Source organism: Erithacus rubecula (genome assembly GCF_903797595.1).
Source record: "Erithacus rubecula genome assembly, chromosome: 31".
Taxonomy (NCBI): domain Eukaryota; kingdom Metazoa; phylum Chordata; class Aves; order Passeriformes; family Muscicapidae; genus Erithacus; species Erithacus rubecula.
The window spans coordinates 1,654,155-1,668,744 of NC_136682.1; the positions used below are offsets into that span (position 1 = coordinate 1,654,155).

The window sequence follows — 14,590 nt, forward strand, 5'->3', positions numbered from 1 at the left end:
AGACCCCGACCCCCCTCCTTTTCTACAACAACCTTTTGTACGCCCCCTCCCCCCTTTTCCGTGCCCTGACCCCTCCCCTCCCCGTGGCCCGATCTCCCCTCGCCCCCCGTTTCTCGGCCCCCCCTCGGGATCCCCGTTAATTTATTGCTTTGTTCAGCGATAGGATAGAGCCAGCCCCTCCCCCCTGGGGGGGGGGCACCGCCGGCGGGACCCCCGACCCCCTCCCGCCGGCCTGGGGGGGTCGCCGCGTCCCCCTCCCGGGACCCCCCATGAATGTAGGGGCTCCCCAGCTGTGACGCCCCCGACTCGCTCCGGCGGGGCTGAGCCAGGGACCCCCGGGCGGGGCTGGGGAGGGGGCGGGGGGGGCCGGGGGTGGCCCGGGGCGGGGGGTGCGGGGTCCGGGGGTCCGGGCCGTGTACAGTGTTTTCATCTCTCGGGTGTAACTGTAAGTACGTGACAATGTCGGACACTGGTGCTGTGACCCGGTTCGTTCTTCCCGCGGGGGACACGGGGGACATGGAGAGCACAGGGGGACACGGGGGTGGCACGGGGGACACGGGGGTGGCATGGGGAGCAGGGGCAGGGCGGGGTGAGTGACACAAACACGGAGCGGTGGGGACACGGGGTGGGTGACACGGGGTGACACACGGGGTGGGGGCAGCACGGGGGGATGGGTCACACAAGGACATGGGCGGGTGACAGTGAGTGACAGGCGGGGTGTCACAGGGCAGGGGAGGAGATGGGGGTCCGGCCTTCGTGCACGGCTGGAGGGCACTAGGGGGCACTTGGGGACACCCGGGGACACCGGGGGGTGCTGGGCACGTGCTGCTGCCCCCCCCGTGCCCGGCCGGTCACCGCCTGCCCTGCACTGACCGGAACTGACCGGCGGGGCGGGGCAGCACCGGAGTGGGTGTGGTTTGGAGGATTTGATTTGAATATTAATGAGTTGAGCGTGGTCGGATAGCGATGAGGTCGTGTGTAAATAAGGCGTGTCCAATCAAACAGGCTGGGAAAGGGCGAGGTTTGATTGGTAGGCGAGATTGATATGCAAATAAGATGGGCGTGGCTTAGCGAGCAAGGATCGTTGGTTGTGTGGGCGGGGCTTAGTTGGGTGTGTTGTGAGTGGGCGTGGCCTATGTGAGTGGGTGGAGCCAACAACGCTGGACAGCGATGTCCGGTGTCCGGAGGAGGACAAGAGGCGGGTCAGGGACACGGGGGCACCAAAACCGCCCCTCCCGTCTGTCCCTGTCCCCAGCCCCGAGCCCCCCGCCCTCACTGTCTCCTCCTCGTCCCCAGAGGTGTCCCCAGCCAGCTCAGACACTGTCCCCTTGTCCCCCTGGCCCTTCCCCCACCGTGGGGTCCCACCACCCACAGACCCCTCCCCCATCCAGCTCCGTGTCCTGCTGAGACCCCCAGCCCCCCCCAAGCCTCAGCCCCGCTTTGCCCCCTCGGATCAAGGCCACCATATCCAGCAAAGCTCATTAATAGCGGCTAATTAGGGCCACGAGGGTCCGCCCGGGGGGCGTGGGGGAGTCTCAGGGCATTTGGGGTCCCCGGGGCAGGAATGAGGGGCGGGTGCCCTGCCCCCACCTCCCGTGTGCACCCCCGGGAAGGACCCGCAAATACGGAGCCTCCTTCACCTCCCAGCTCGGGGGGCACCGTCCCCCAAAATTGCCCCTCTGTGGCCAGTGACCGCCCCCAGGAATTGGGGCGATGCCTTGGGGGGCTCCAGGGAACCAGAGGGGGACGTGACTCAGGGGGGCAGGGCTCGTGGAGGGTGGGGGTGCCTCAGGGTCACGGCCACGCGGGGAACGCGATGTGATCGGGAGGGACAACAGGGACATGAGGGGGCATTGTCACCATGGGGGGACACCCTGAGGGGGAGCATGGCCACAAATGGGGGCCAGCCGGGCCACAGGGGTCAGGGCCAGCTGAGACACAGGAGGGGACAGGAGGGGACAGGAGGGGACAGGAGGGGACCGTCCCCACAGGGAGCCTGTCCGTGCCCCATCACCCACAGCCCCCCACGAGCGCCGCCTCCATGGGACCCTCCCCCAGCTCCGTCTCCTGTTTAGACCCCTCCCATCCCCCCCCACGTTCCCCCAAAGCCGTGACGCCCCCGTTCCGCGCTGCCCCGCCCCCGGATCAGGGCCATCCAGCCCCTGCAAAGCTCATTAACAGCCGCTAATTAGGGCCACGCGGGTCCACCGGGGAAGGGGGGTTGGGGTGGGCGCAGGACACGGGGAGGGCTCAGGGCATTTGGGGTCCCAGGGCAGGAGTGGGGCTATGGGGGTACCCCACTGTAGGAAACCCCCAAATTCGGGGCCACCTTCACCGCAGGGGGGTCCGGGGAGGGGCTGGGCTTGGGGGCTTTGGGTATTTGGGGGCCCAAGTGGCTCAGGGTGGCGTTGGGGGGCGCGGGGGTGCCGGTGGCGTTGGGGGGCGCGGGGGGGCCCAGGGGGGGCCGGTAGCGGGGTCTGTAGCCGTAGGGGCGCAGGCGCTGGCTCAGGTACTCCAGCGTGTACATCTCCTCCCCCGGCACGTAGTGGAAGGACACGGCCAGGTCCGAGCAGCACTGGGGACCCTGCGGGGACAGAGGGGCACGCGGGGGGGTGGCACTGGGCACGGCAGGTAGACACCGCGGGGACAGAGAGGGGACCCTGGTGACAGGGAGGGGTCACCATGGCTGGATTTTGGGCAGAGGGACCACAGCCACACGCTGGGGGCCATGGGGGTGGGATCACAGCTGAAGCCACCATGGTCACACATGGGGACCTGCGGCCACCTATGAGGGGGGACACGGTGGCCACACACTGAGGGTGAGTAGCCACTCAGTGTAGGAGCGTCCTGGCCCTGGCTGGGCACCTCACGGGGATTTGGGGGTGGTGCCATGGCCCTGCTGGCAAGACATGGCAGCCAGGCACGGGGGTGACACGTGGCTGCACCTCCAGGGGGTCACGGCCGTGGGAGGTGGCCAGGGACATGTGAGGGGGGTCACGGCCACGCACGGCGGGGACACAACTGGTCCATGGCTGTGTGGAAGAAGGTGACACCCAAGGTGACACCCAAGGAGACCTGTGGTCATTCACAGGGCGCTGAGGATGCACATGGGGGGGTTCTGGCCACTTGTGGGGGTCCACAACCCCCCCAGCAGCTGCTCCTCCCCCGGCTGCACAGTGACCCCTCGGTTGGTGGCCCCGGGCTGTCACCCACCTCCACCACGGGGTACCAGCAGTAGCGCTGGTACCAGAAGTCCCGTGCGAAGCGATGCGTGAGGTGGATCTCGGGCGGGAAGGGGTGGAATGTCTCCCGGCCCCAGGTGTCCCGTGAATCCCCCACCGCCACCCCCAGGCGCTCCAGGCACTGTCCCAGCGCCACGTCCTCCTCGGGGCCGCCGTGGGCGCAGCTGCCGCGGGCGAGGGCGGCGGCCACGCGTGTCAGAGCTGCCCGGCTGAGCACGTAGCCCGCCCCGCCGCTCATGTAGCCCTGGCGGGCGAAGGGTCGGAAGCGCTTCCCGAAATAAAGGGGCCGCTGTGGCGAGTGCGTGGCCAGCAGCCAGCGCAGGTTGTCCAGCAGCACGAAGGTGTCGTCGTCGGCCTTGAGGAACCAGTCGGCGTGGGCGCGGTGGTGCCGCTGCACGTACTGCAGGGCGCGGGTGGTTTTTCGGTAAAGCTGCTCCCGGCCCTCGGGCACCCCCAGCCCCACGGCCGGGAAGTGGGGGGCGGGCTCGGAGCTCACGAACAGCGCCACGTTGCAGTGCCGTGCCCAAGTGTCCCGCACGTGCCGGGCCTTGGGCTCCAGGTTTTGGGGTGCGGTCATCACCCAGCACAGCACCCGCACCCGCTGGAACAGCGCCCGCGCCACCCCCGCGTCCTCGCCTGGGGGAGAAGGGGACACGCTGAGCGCGGAGCAGAGACCCCGATGTCCCCACACTGCCACTATCGGGGTGTGGTCACTGTCCCCCAATAAATGGAGCAGAGACCCCGATGTCCCCACGCTGCCACTATCGGGGTGTGGTCACTGTCCCCCAATAAATGGAGGAGAGACCCCGATGTCCCCAGCTGCCCGTCAGGCTGTGCTCACTGTCCCCCGCAAACGGAGCAGACAGAGGGAGTGAGGCTCCCTCCATTCTCCTGCCAGCCCCATCCCAGCAGAGTCCCCCAGTCCCCACCCAGTGTCCCCCCCTCCCCCCATGGCAGCAGTGCCCACCTGCAGCGTCCGACGGGGCCACGCCGTAGAGCGCGAGGGATGAGGGGGTCCCGGGGGGGGCATTGCCCACCTGGTGGTCCCGGCTGGGGACAGGCACAGGCTGGGGCAGCAGGAGGACGTGGAGGAGGAGGAAGGTGGTGATGAAGCCCACCAAGACACCCCCGTGGAAGGGCAGCCAGGAGCTCTGCAGGCCCAGCAGCAGCATGGGGACACCTGGTGTGTGTGGGGGGGTCAGCGGGGACTCCCCCCTGTCACCCCTCGGCTGCTGCCACCAGCTGCGGTACAGCCCATGGACGGTGCGGGACACGAGTCACGGAGCGGGGAGTGACACACACACAGAGGGTGACACCCACGGGACAGCAATGGCACCCCAGGCTGGGCCCCCCAGACCCGAAGGGTGTCCGGGGGGTCATGGGGGGGGACGTAGAACCTCTGTTTTTAGTTAAGGGGGCACAGGGGTGACTTCCCCGCTCCCCGGGACCCCTGGATTATCCTCAGCCCCTTGCGGTGGGCGGGGGCAGTGGGGGTGGGGAAGGGGGAGTACACCGTGGGGGGGGTTGGGGGCAGTGGGGGTGGGGAAGGGGGAGCACACCGCGGGGGAGGTTGTGGTGCGGGGGGCGCCGGCAGCGGCCTCACCAAGGCTGGGGGTCCCGGTTCAGTCCGGGAGTCCCACGGGCTCTGTCGGTCCCTGGTTGGTCTGGGGGGTTCCGGTGGGTACCAGCGGATCTGGGGCTCCCGGTGGCTCCACGGGCTCCTGTGAGTCCCGTCGGTGTCCGGAGCACCGGTGTCACCGCTGTCCGCGGGGCTCTGGCGGTGCCGGTGTCACCGCTGTCCCCGAGGCTTTGGTGGTCCCGGTCCCGGTGTCACCGCTGTCCCCAAGGCTGTTGCGCTCCCGGTGGTCCCGGTGTCCCCGAGGCTTTGGCGGTCCCGGTGTCACCGCTATCCCCGAGGCTTTGGCGGTCCCGGTGTCACCGCTGTCCCCTGGGCTGTGGCGGTCCCGGTGTCACCGCTGTCCCCGGGGCTGTTGCGCTCCCGGTGGTTCCGGTGTCCCCGAGGCTCTGGCGGTCCCAGTGTCACCGCTATCCCCGGGGCTGTGGCGGTCCCGGTGTCACCGCTGTCCCCTGGGCTCTGGCGGTCCCGGTGTCACCGATGTCCCCTGGGCTGTGGTGGTCCCGGTGTCACCGCTGTCCCCTGGGCTGTGGCGGTCTCGGTGTCACCGCTGTCCCCGGGGCTGTGGCGGTCCCGGTGTCACCGCTATCCCCGAGGCTCTGGCGGTCCCGGTGTCACCGCTGTCCCCGGGGCTGTGGCGGTCCCGGTGGTCCCCGGGGCTCTGATGGTCTGGTCCCGGTGGTCCCCGTCCCCTCGGGGGTCCCGAGCACTCCGCGTTCCCCGCCCCCCGCGCTCCCATTGGCCGAGCCCCTGCCCCGCCCTGATTCTGATTGGCTGCCGCGGCTCTGACCGCGCCCCTCCCACAGTTTTTGTGGGGGGGTCGGGGTGTGTAGACCCCGGGACAGGGGGGACACAGCGTGGGGGGAGGGGGGGACACAGACACAGCCCGGGGTGACCTCGGTTTATTGATTAAAAGGGGAGGGGGCAAAGAGGCCGAACGATTTCGTTCCATCTCATTATGAGAGAGTGAACCCCCCAGCCCGGGGGGAGCACGAATGGCTCCAACGGCAACACGACCCCCCACCCAATCACCCCCACCCCCCCAAACCCCCCAACCCCTAAATCACAGCCATTCCCCACCCTCCCCACCCCCCCCCCCCCCCCCCCCAGTTCATCCATGTCACAAATTGCCCAATGTCAGGGCAGGGTCCCCCCGGGGGGGAACACAGCGACTCCCCCCAAAGAGGGCAGGGCCCCCCCACAGCAGGGACACAGCCACAATTCGGGAGGGACATTCAGCATTTGAGGGGTGACAATTTGGGGGATCAGAAGTCTTGGTCCTCAGAGTCGGGGGGCAGGGGGGGCTCGTCCCGACCCCCCCAGACGAAGCGATAATTGTCCTCCAGTGCCTGCTGCCGGCGGCGCTCCTTCTGCGCCTCCTCCGAGCCCTGCACCTGGGGACAAAGCGGGGCCATGGCACTGCCTCGGGCCACTGTCACCTGCCCGGGGCCATGGCACCTGCCTTGGGCCACTGTCACCTGCCCGGGGCCATGTCACCTGCCCGGGGCCATGGCACTGCCTCGGGCCACTGTCACCTGCCTGGGGCCATGGCACTGCCTCGGGCCACTGTCACCTGCCCGGGGCCATGGCACCTGCCTTGGGCCACTGTCACCTGCCTCAGGGTCACTGCCACCTGCCTCGGGGCCACTGTCATCTGCCTCGGGCCACTGTCACCTGCCCGGGGCCATGGCACTGCCTCGGGCCACTGTCACCTGCCTCGGGGCCATGGCACTGCCTCGGGCCACTGTCACCTGCCTCGGGGCCACTGTCACCTGCCTCGGGGTCACTGCCACCTGCCTCGGGGCCATGGCACCTCACTGTCCCCTCCTCACCTCACTGTCCCCTCCTCACCTCACTGTCCCCTCCTCACCTGGGGGGAGCCAAGCAGTGCCACTGTCACCTGCCTCAGGGCCACTGTCACCTCAGTGTCCCCTCCTCACCTCAGTGTCCCACTCACCTGTGTCCCCTCACCTCACCTCAGAGCCACCCTCACCTCACTGTCCCTTGTCACCTCAGCCTCCCTAACCTGTGCCCCCCTCACCTCAGCCCCCCTCACCTGTGGCCCCCCTCACCTCACTGCCTCCCCGTGCCTCAGTTTCCCCCACATCCATCAGTGACACCCCCAATCCCTCAGCCCTGCCGTGCCTCAGTTTCCCCCACCTCAGCTTTCCCCTAAAATCACAAATTCCCCTCCTCCCGAACCTCGGTTGTGCCTCCACCCCTTTGTACCCCTCCCCCGCCCCTTGATGCCCCTCCCCCACCCCTCCGTGCCCCTCCCCCGCCCTCCTCACCAGGATGCTGAGGAAAATCTCCTTCAGGCTCCGGGAATCTTCCTCCGACAGCCACTGCGCCGCCTCCTCCTCCTCACCGCCCGACGACGCTGTCACGATCTTGATCTCGATTTTCCCTGGGGAGGGGAGAATTTGGGGTGTTGATTTTTGGGGCAGGGAGGGCTTCCCCCTCGCTGCGCCCCCCCCCCTGCCTGGACCCCTCCCTACCTTCAGCCCGCAGCCCCTCCTTGGCCAGCAGCGCCCGCACCTCGTTCTCCACCTGCGGCAGCTGCGGGGGGCTCTGCTTCTCCCTGGGGGGCTCCTGATCCTCCCTGGGGGGCTCCTGATCCTCCCGGGGGGGCTCCTGCTTGCCCTGGGGGGGCTCCCGCTCCGGGGGCGGGTTCCTGACCTTGCCCATCCGCACCCGTGCCCGCCCCTCGCCGGGGAGCTGGCGGCCGCCCTTCCTCGCGGCTCCTCCCTCCTCCTCCTCCTCCTCCTCCTCCTCCCCCCTGTGCCCCCCGGCAGCGGGGGGGTCGTGGCGGGGCTCGGGGGGGTCGCGGCGGGGCTCGGGGGGGTCGCGGTGGGGCTCGGGGGGGTCGCGGCGGGGCTCGGCCCTGTCCAGCCTGTCCATCAGCCGGGTCAGGGTGGACGCCAGGGTGCGGCTGGCGCGGCTCCGGTCAAACTCCCCCTTGAGCCCCTCGGTCTCCAGCTCATCCTCCACCTGCAGCACGGGTTATAAAGGGTTAAAGGGGCTTCCCTGGACTGGCCAGCACCCACCCACAGCAGCTGGCCCACAGAGGTTGTCCCCAGACTGTCCCCAACTCTCTCAGCCACCGGGTCTCCCCAGCACAGCCAGGGCACCCCAAACCTGCCAGGGTCTCCCCAGCCCAGCCAGGGGGTTCCCAGTGCCACTGTGGGGACCCCAGCCCTGCCAGGGGGGTCCCAGCTCTGCCAGGGGGGTCCCAGTGCCACTGTGGGGACCCCAGCCCAGCCCTGCCAGGGGGGTCCCAGCCCCCCCAGGGGTCCCACCTCACTGATGATGCTGTCGAACTCCTGCTCCATCTGGCTCTTCACCTCCTCCTTCAGCCTCGCCACCTGCTCCCGTGGCAGCAGCTCCAGCCCTGCCAGCAGTGGCCCTGCCTCCTCCTCTTCCTCCTCATCCTCCTCCTCCTCCTCCTCCTCCCCTGCAGGGGGGGCCTTGGGGCCAGGCAGGCTCTCGGGGCTGGGGGGCTCTGCAGGGCTGGGGGGGGCTGGGGGAGCTTTGGCTGCTGCCTCCTCCTCCTCACTCGCCTTCTCCTTGGCCTGAGGCAGTGGGGAGAGGCTCAGGGGGAAACTGAGGCACGGAGAGGCCCGAGGGGCATGGAGGAGGGGCATGAGGGAGGGGAGCCCCCACCTTCCTGGTGCTCTCCTTCAGCTCCTCGATGAACTGCAGCAGGTCCCCGGGGCTCCGGATCACCTTGAAGTGGATTTTCTTCCGTGGATCTAGGAGAGAACCCAGAACAGGGGGCTGGGAGTGGCAGGGGGGGCATGGGGGGACATGGGGGGACACGGGGTGGGCATGGAGGTGGCATGGGGGGGACACTCCAGGACTCACCAGCTGCCCGAGCCCCAGTTGCCCTCGGGGACGGCTCCTGCAGGGAGGAAACAGGGGATGGAGCAGGACTCTAAACCCCCCCAGAGTGACCCCAGGACCCCCAAAATGTCCCCAGGGCCACTGGGACTCACCCTGGTGCCATCCCTCTGGTCACTGGCTGTGGCTGTCACCTCCTGGTCCCCAGCTGTCACATCCTTGGCTGGGTCTGCCTGGTTCCCTGGCACAGGAGGGGACACAGCTGCCACAAGGGGCCAGGCCAGGGGTGCCAGAAGGAGAGGGGACACAGGTTGTGCTGTCACCATGAGCTGGGGACAGGGCCATACCCTGCTGGCTGCCCTCAGGGCTCTGGGAGGGGGGGTCACTGTCCCTGTCACTCCACAGGCGCGTGTCCAGCGTGCGCAGCTCCTCCGAGATCTCCTCCACCTTCCTCTTGGTGTCAGCTGGGGACACAGGGGACAGGGACATGACAGCACAGCTGGGGACACAGGGGACAGTGACAGCACAGCTGGGGACACAGGGGACAGTGACAGCACAGCTGGGGGGGGACAGGCTCAGTTCCACACTGCAGGGGACCATGGCAATCCTGAGTTGGAGGGGATAAGGCCAGCCCTGGCACAGAGGGAACAGTGCCAGTCCCAGTGCCAGCCCCAGGACAAAGGTGACAGGGCCAGCCACAGGAGAGAGGGGACAGGCACAGGAAGGTGACAGGGCCAGCCTCAGGATGGAGAGGACAAGGGCAGGGTGGAGAGAACAGTGCCAGGATGGAGGGAGAGTGCCAGCCTCAGGATGGAGGGGACAGGGCCAGCTGGGAGAAGACAGTGCCAGCCTCAAGATAAGAGGGGACAGTGGCAGTCTGGAGGGGACAGCACCAGCCTGCAGGGGACAATGGCAGCCAGCAGGGGACAGTGGCAGCCTGCAGGGGACAGTGGCTGCACGGGACAATGCCAGCCAGCAGGGGACAGCACCAGCCAGCAGGGGACAATGGCAGCCTGAAGGGGACAGTGGCTGCAAGCGACAATGCCAGCCAGCAGGGGACAGCACCAGCCAGCAGGGGATAATGGCAGCCTGAAGGGGACAGTGGCAGCTAAGGGGATGGTGCCAGCCAGCATGGGACAGCCCCAGCCTGCAGGGGACAATTCCCCAGCCTGCAGGGCACAGCCCCAGCCTTCAGGGGACAATGCCAGCCTGGAGGGGACAATGCCACCCTGAAGGGGACAATGCCACCCTGAAGGGGACAGCGCCAGCCTGCAGGGCACAGCCCCAGCCTTCAGGGGACAATGCCAGCCTGGAGGGGACAATGCCACCCTGCAGCACACGCCAGCCGTTCCCGTACTCACAGACTTGTCCCCCCCATACTCACAGACTTTTGCCCCCATACTCACAGACTCATGCCCCCCATACTCACAGACTCGTGCCCCCCATACTCACAGACTCATGCCCCCCATACCCACAGACTCATGCCCCCCGTACTCACAGACTTGTGCCCGCACGTACTGCACGTACTGCGCGGGTGAGAGCGCGGGCTGGCAGCGGATGGGCTGCGGCGCCAGCCCCGGCGCGGGCCGCAGGAACGGGTGGTGGCAGATGCGCGTGGTGTGCACGGTCAGCACGTAGCGGCACGACTGCGGCTCGTCCACGCGCGCGATGTAATCGCCCGCGCCCTCCTCGCACAGGAACTGCGGGACAGCGGGGATGGCTGCTCTGCCACGTGTCCCTGTGTCCTGTAGTGTCCCCATGGCTGCTCTGCCGCGTGTCCCCTTGTCCTGCTCTGCCACGTGTCCCCATGCCCTGCAGTGTCCCCATGTCCTGCAGTGTCCCCATGGCTGCTCTGCCTTGTGTCCCTGTGTCCTGCTCTGCCACGTGTCCCCATGTCCTGCAGTGTCCCCATGTCCTGCAGTGTCCCCGTGTCCTGCAGTGTCCCCATGGCTGCTCTGCCGCGTGTCCCCGTGTCCTGCAGTGTCCCCATGTCCTGCAGTGTCCCTGTGTCCTGCAGTGTCCCCGTGTCTTGCTCTGCACGGTGTCCCCATGTCCTGTAGTATCCCCATGTCCTGTTTTGTCCCCATGCCCTGCCATGTCCCTGTGCCCTGCTCTCCCCCAGGTGCCCCTGTAACCTGCGGTGACCCCACATCCTGCAGTGTCCCCATACCCCTGCAGTGTCCCCATACCCCTGCAGTGTCCCCATACCCCTGCAGTGTCCCTGTCTCCTGCAGTGTCCCCATGTCCCACACTGTCCCTGTCCCCTGCAGTCTCCCCACACCCCTGCAGTGTCCCCACACCCCTGCAGTGTCCCCATCCCCTGCAGTGTCCCTGTCCCCTGCAGTGTCCCCAGTCCTTACCCTGACCTCGGCCTCGCGGGCGCGCCCGGTCAGGTCGCAGCGGGAGCCGTTCACGTAGCTCTGGCTGTGGTAGCGCCTCAGCTGGTGCTGCTTGGAGGCCTGGAGGGACAGGGGAGGAGCAGGGTGGGCATGGGGACAGCCCTGTCCCTGCCACCCACCTGCTGTCCCCACGGTGGGGACAGCACACAGACCTTGGCCGTCTCATCATCCCAGTCAAAGGCAGACTGGTAATAACCCAGCACGAGGATGTCACCCTTGATCTCAGACTCTGTGGGGACAGAGGGCACAGATATTGAGCTGGGGAGGTGTCACCAGGGCCACTGTCACCTCCCCTGTCCCCAGTGTCACCTTCCAGGTGGTACTGCTGGATGTGCCTCCCGTAGCAGAACTCGTACGTCCACCAGTCCTTGGTCTGGGGAGAGCGCGGGGAGCCCCGGGTGAGGCTGGGGGTGTCCCCTGCCACCCCCCCGTGTCCCCCCTGTCCCCTGTCCCACCTTGAGCAGGCAGGGCGCGCTGCCCATGGGCCGCAGCAGCTCGGCCACGCCCGAGCCGTTGTAGAGGCGGGGGTGGGGGGCGGGGCCGGGGGGCGGCCCCACGGCCGCGGGGGGCAGGCGGCACTCGTAGCGCTGCTTGAACCGCGAGGCCACTGTCACCACGTCCTCGGCCTGCTGGGGGGGGCACGGGGCTGTCACTGCCCTGGGACCCCCACCCGGGAGCACACAGCCACCCGGTGACCCCACAGAGACCCCGCCACAGACCCTGTGACCCCCCCCCAGACCCTGTGACCCCACAGATCCCCCTCCCAGACCCTGCCAGGGCACCCCAGACCCCTCGGGACACTTGGGTCTGACCCCATTGGGGACACCCCCCCTCAGTGTCCTCCAGCAGCCTGGGGTCCCCCTGTGACCCCAGAGCCTCCCAGTGACCCCAGAGCCCCCCCAGTGACCCCACAGCCTCCCCAGTGACCCCACAGCCTCCCCCAGTCCCCCTGTGACCCCAAAGCCCCCCCAGTGACCCCAGAGCCCCCCCGGTGGGAGGTACAGCCGCCGCAGCCCATCCCCCCCCCGGGCCGAACCGCAGTTTCCCCGCTCAGCCTCACCCAGGCCCTGCCCCTTCCCCCAGCCCTGGGGGGCTCCGGACACCCCTCAAACCCCCCCGGGCTGCTGGGGGGTCCCAGGGGAGCCCCAGGGACAAAACCCCCCGCGGGGTGTCCCCTCCCCTCCCCCCCCCCCAAATTCGGGAAACCGAAACATGAACCGAGAGGACGATCCCGTCCGGGACCGCCACATCCACACCCACATCCGGAGCGGCCCCCGGCAACATCTGGAGCGACCCCCCGGCAACATCTGGAGCGACCCCCGAGCTCCGGGGGGCGAGGGGTCACTGTCACCCCGGGGACCCCCGGCTGTGTCCGCGGAGCTGCTCGGCGAGGGAGGTACGGACCGGCCGCTCCTCCCCCATCCCCGTGTGCCCCGGGACCCCCCGGGACCCCCAGCCCTGGGTCAGTCCCGTTCCCCCCGTACGGACCCCCGGAACGAGCCCGGTGCCCCGAGCCCGGTACAGCCCCGTCCTCAGTGCCCCCAGCCCCCGGGGGAGCATCCCCCACCCGCAGCCGGTGCCGCTCCCCCGGCAGTCCCGGTGGAGCCTCCAGGTCGCTGCCGCCCCCCCCCCCAGCCGTTGTCCCCGGTGTCCCGGCGCACCTGCCCGGCCAGCACGGGCTCGGCCAGGATCTCGAGGCCGTACTTGAGCTCGCTGAGCTCCTGCAGGTTGAGCGCGGCTCGGGCCCCGCGGAGGGGCCGCCCCGGGCCGAGCAGCGCCAGCAGTGCCAGCACCGCCACCGGCCCCGGGCCCCGCCGCGCCGCCATCTTCGCCCCGCGCCGCCGCTTCCGCTTCCGCCCGCACCTCCTCGCGCCCGCCCCGGCCGCGCCGCTTCGCGCTGCGATTGGTCCGAACGCCTGCCTGTCAACGAGGAGCGCGGCTCTGATTGGTCGGCGGGAGGCGGTGACGCCTCCGGCCGTGAGGCCGCGGGGGCGAGGCGGTTGCGAGGCAGCGGCCGCGGCGATTGGCCGGAGCGCGCGCGGGCGGCAGCCAATGGGGAGGCGGGGCGCGGCCGGCCGCGATGACGTAACGCACGGAGATTCCCCATTGGCCGAGCGGGATGCAGGCGATCCGCGCGCGCTGATTGGCGCAGGGCTCAGAGCATCCCGGGGGGGTCACGTGATTACCGGAGCCGGGAGGGGGCACCGGGCACCGCTGCTGGGGGAGGGGCGAGCGTGGGACCCCGAGAGCGCGGCCGTCGCCAGCATCCCGCCCGCTCCCACCCTGCTGCCCCGACCCCTCCGACCCCGCCCAAACCTCCTCACAGCCCCCCCGGGACCCCTCAGTCCCTCCCGGGACCCCTCAGGTCCTCCGGGACCCCTCAGCTCCTCCGGGACCCCTCAGCCCCCCCGGGACCCCTCATTCACCCCCCCGGGACCCCTCAGACCTCTCCGGGACCCCTCAGTTCCCCGGGATCCCTCAGCCCCACCGGGACCCCTCAGCCCCCCCGGACCCCTCAGCGCTCCTTCAACACCGCGATTCCCCCCCTTGAAACCCCCCGGCTCCGCAGCCCCCGCCCCTCAGAGCCCAGACCGACCCCCCCGCGCCCCCCCCGCTCAATGGGGCCCTTGTGCGCCCCACGCGTGGGCACAAAGCGCGGCCTGTGGCAGCCGCGCCGCGGGGGCTGATCCCCGCCCCCCCCCAGTCCCAGCCCGCCCCTCCCCTCTTTTTGCGCCCCCTTCCCTCCGCCTCTCCCCCCGCAGCCTCGCCCCGCCCCTCCCGGGGCTGCGGCGGTGCCGTTCCGCACCGGGGCCGCCGGGGGCGCCCTCGCCGCCCGCTCCGGTGCCGGTACCGGTGCCGCTTGCGGCCGCCGAGCGCCCGGAGCCGCCAGCGGAGCCAGGTAGGGCCGAGGCCGCTCTTGTCGCGGCGTGTCGCGATGAGGGATGGCACCTGCCACTGCCCCGCCGATGCGACATCGCCGTCTCTCCCCGCAGACACCCCCAAATCCCCGCATCCCGCGGCACCCCCCGGGCCCCCCCGAAACCCTCCGGCCCCCCCCAGCATCCCCCGCATCCCCCCTCCCCGTTGCCCCCCCTCCCCCCCGCCCGGACACTCCCAGCCCCCATCCCTCCGCATCCCCCGGGCCTCCCGCCCTCCCCCCAACATCTCCCAGGCCCTTCCCTGCCCCCCCTCGTGTCCCCAAACACTCCCAGCCCCTCCCGACGTGTCCCCCTCAGTCCCTCATCCTCAGGGGGAGTCCTCGGGGGGGGTCTGGGGCATCCCCCGGCTGCAGCCGCATCTCGGGGGTCTGGGGGAGCCCGGGGGGCAGCAGGATAACGGGGGGCAGGAGGATAAAGGGGGGCAGGAGGATAACGGGGGGGGGCAGCAGGATATCGGGGGGCAGGAGGATATTGGGGGGCAGGAGGATATTGGGGGGAGCAGGATATCGGGGGGGCAGGATATCGGGGGGCAGC

The 14,590-nt window shown here is 69.7% G+C and overlaps 1 protein-coding gene and 1 pseudogene across 2 annotated transcripts; both read right to left on the bottom strand.

The window, feature by feature from the left end:
• Window positions 1–2,284: 2,284 nt before the first annotated feature.
• On the bottom strand, window positions 2,285–4,874 carry LOC306813688 (glycoprotein-N-acetylgalactosamine 3-beta-galactosyltransferase 1-B pseudogene; annotated as a pseudogene). Its single transcript, XR_013777866.1, has 4 exons — window positions 4,846–4,874; window positions 4,210–4,422; window positions 3,214–3,878; window positions 2,285–2,584 (listed from the first exon to the last, which is right to left on the bottom strand). The product of XR_013777866.1 is annotated as a glycoprotein-N-acetylgalactosamine 3-beta-galactosyltransferase 1-B pseudogene (transcript).
• Window positions 4,875–5,764: 890 nt separating this feature from the next.
• Window positions 5,765–12,981, bottom strand: OS9 (OS9 endoplasmic reticulum lectin). Its single transcript, XM_079329069.1, has 14 exons — window positions 12,779–12,981; window positions 11,573–11,743; window positions 11,427–11,490; window positions 11,270–11,346; window positions 11,079–11,177; window positions 10,217–10,418; window positions 9,066–9,182; window positions 8,874–8,959; window positions 8,743–8,779; window positions 8,542–8,630; window positions 8,178–8,450; window positions 7,377–7,869; window positions 7,170–7,285; window positions 5,765–6,272 (listed from the first exon to the last, which is right to left on the bottom strand). Exons 1-14 carry the CDS (start codon window positions 12,941–12,943, stop codon window positions 6,144–6,146), a joined length of 2,118 nt encoding a protein of 705 aa, XP_079185195.1. The 5' UTR covers window positions 12,944–12,981; the 3' UTR covers window positions 5,765–6,143.
• Between the last annotated feature and the right edge of the window lie 1,609 nt (window positions 12,982–14,590).

Coding starts and splice junctions, on each gene's coding strand:
- OS9 (XM_079329069.1), bottom strand. CDS start 12,943: ATGGCGGCGCGGCGGGGCCCGGGGCCGGTGGCGGTGCTGGCACTGCTG. Junction 11,491..11,572: donor GCGCGCCCTGCCTGCTCAAG/GTGGGACAGGGG, acceptor CGCTCTCCCCAG/ACCAAGGACTGGTGGACGTA. Junction 8,960..9,065: donor CCCTGAGGGCAGCCAGCAGG/GTATGGCCCTGT, acceptor CTCCTGTGCCAG/GGAACCAGGCAGACCCAGCC.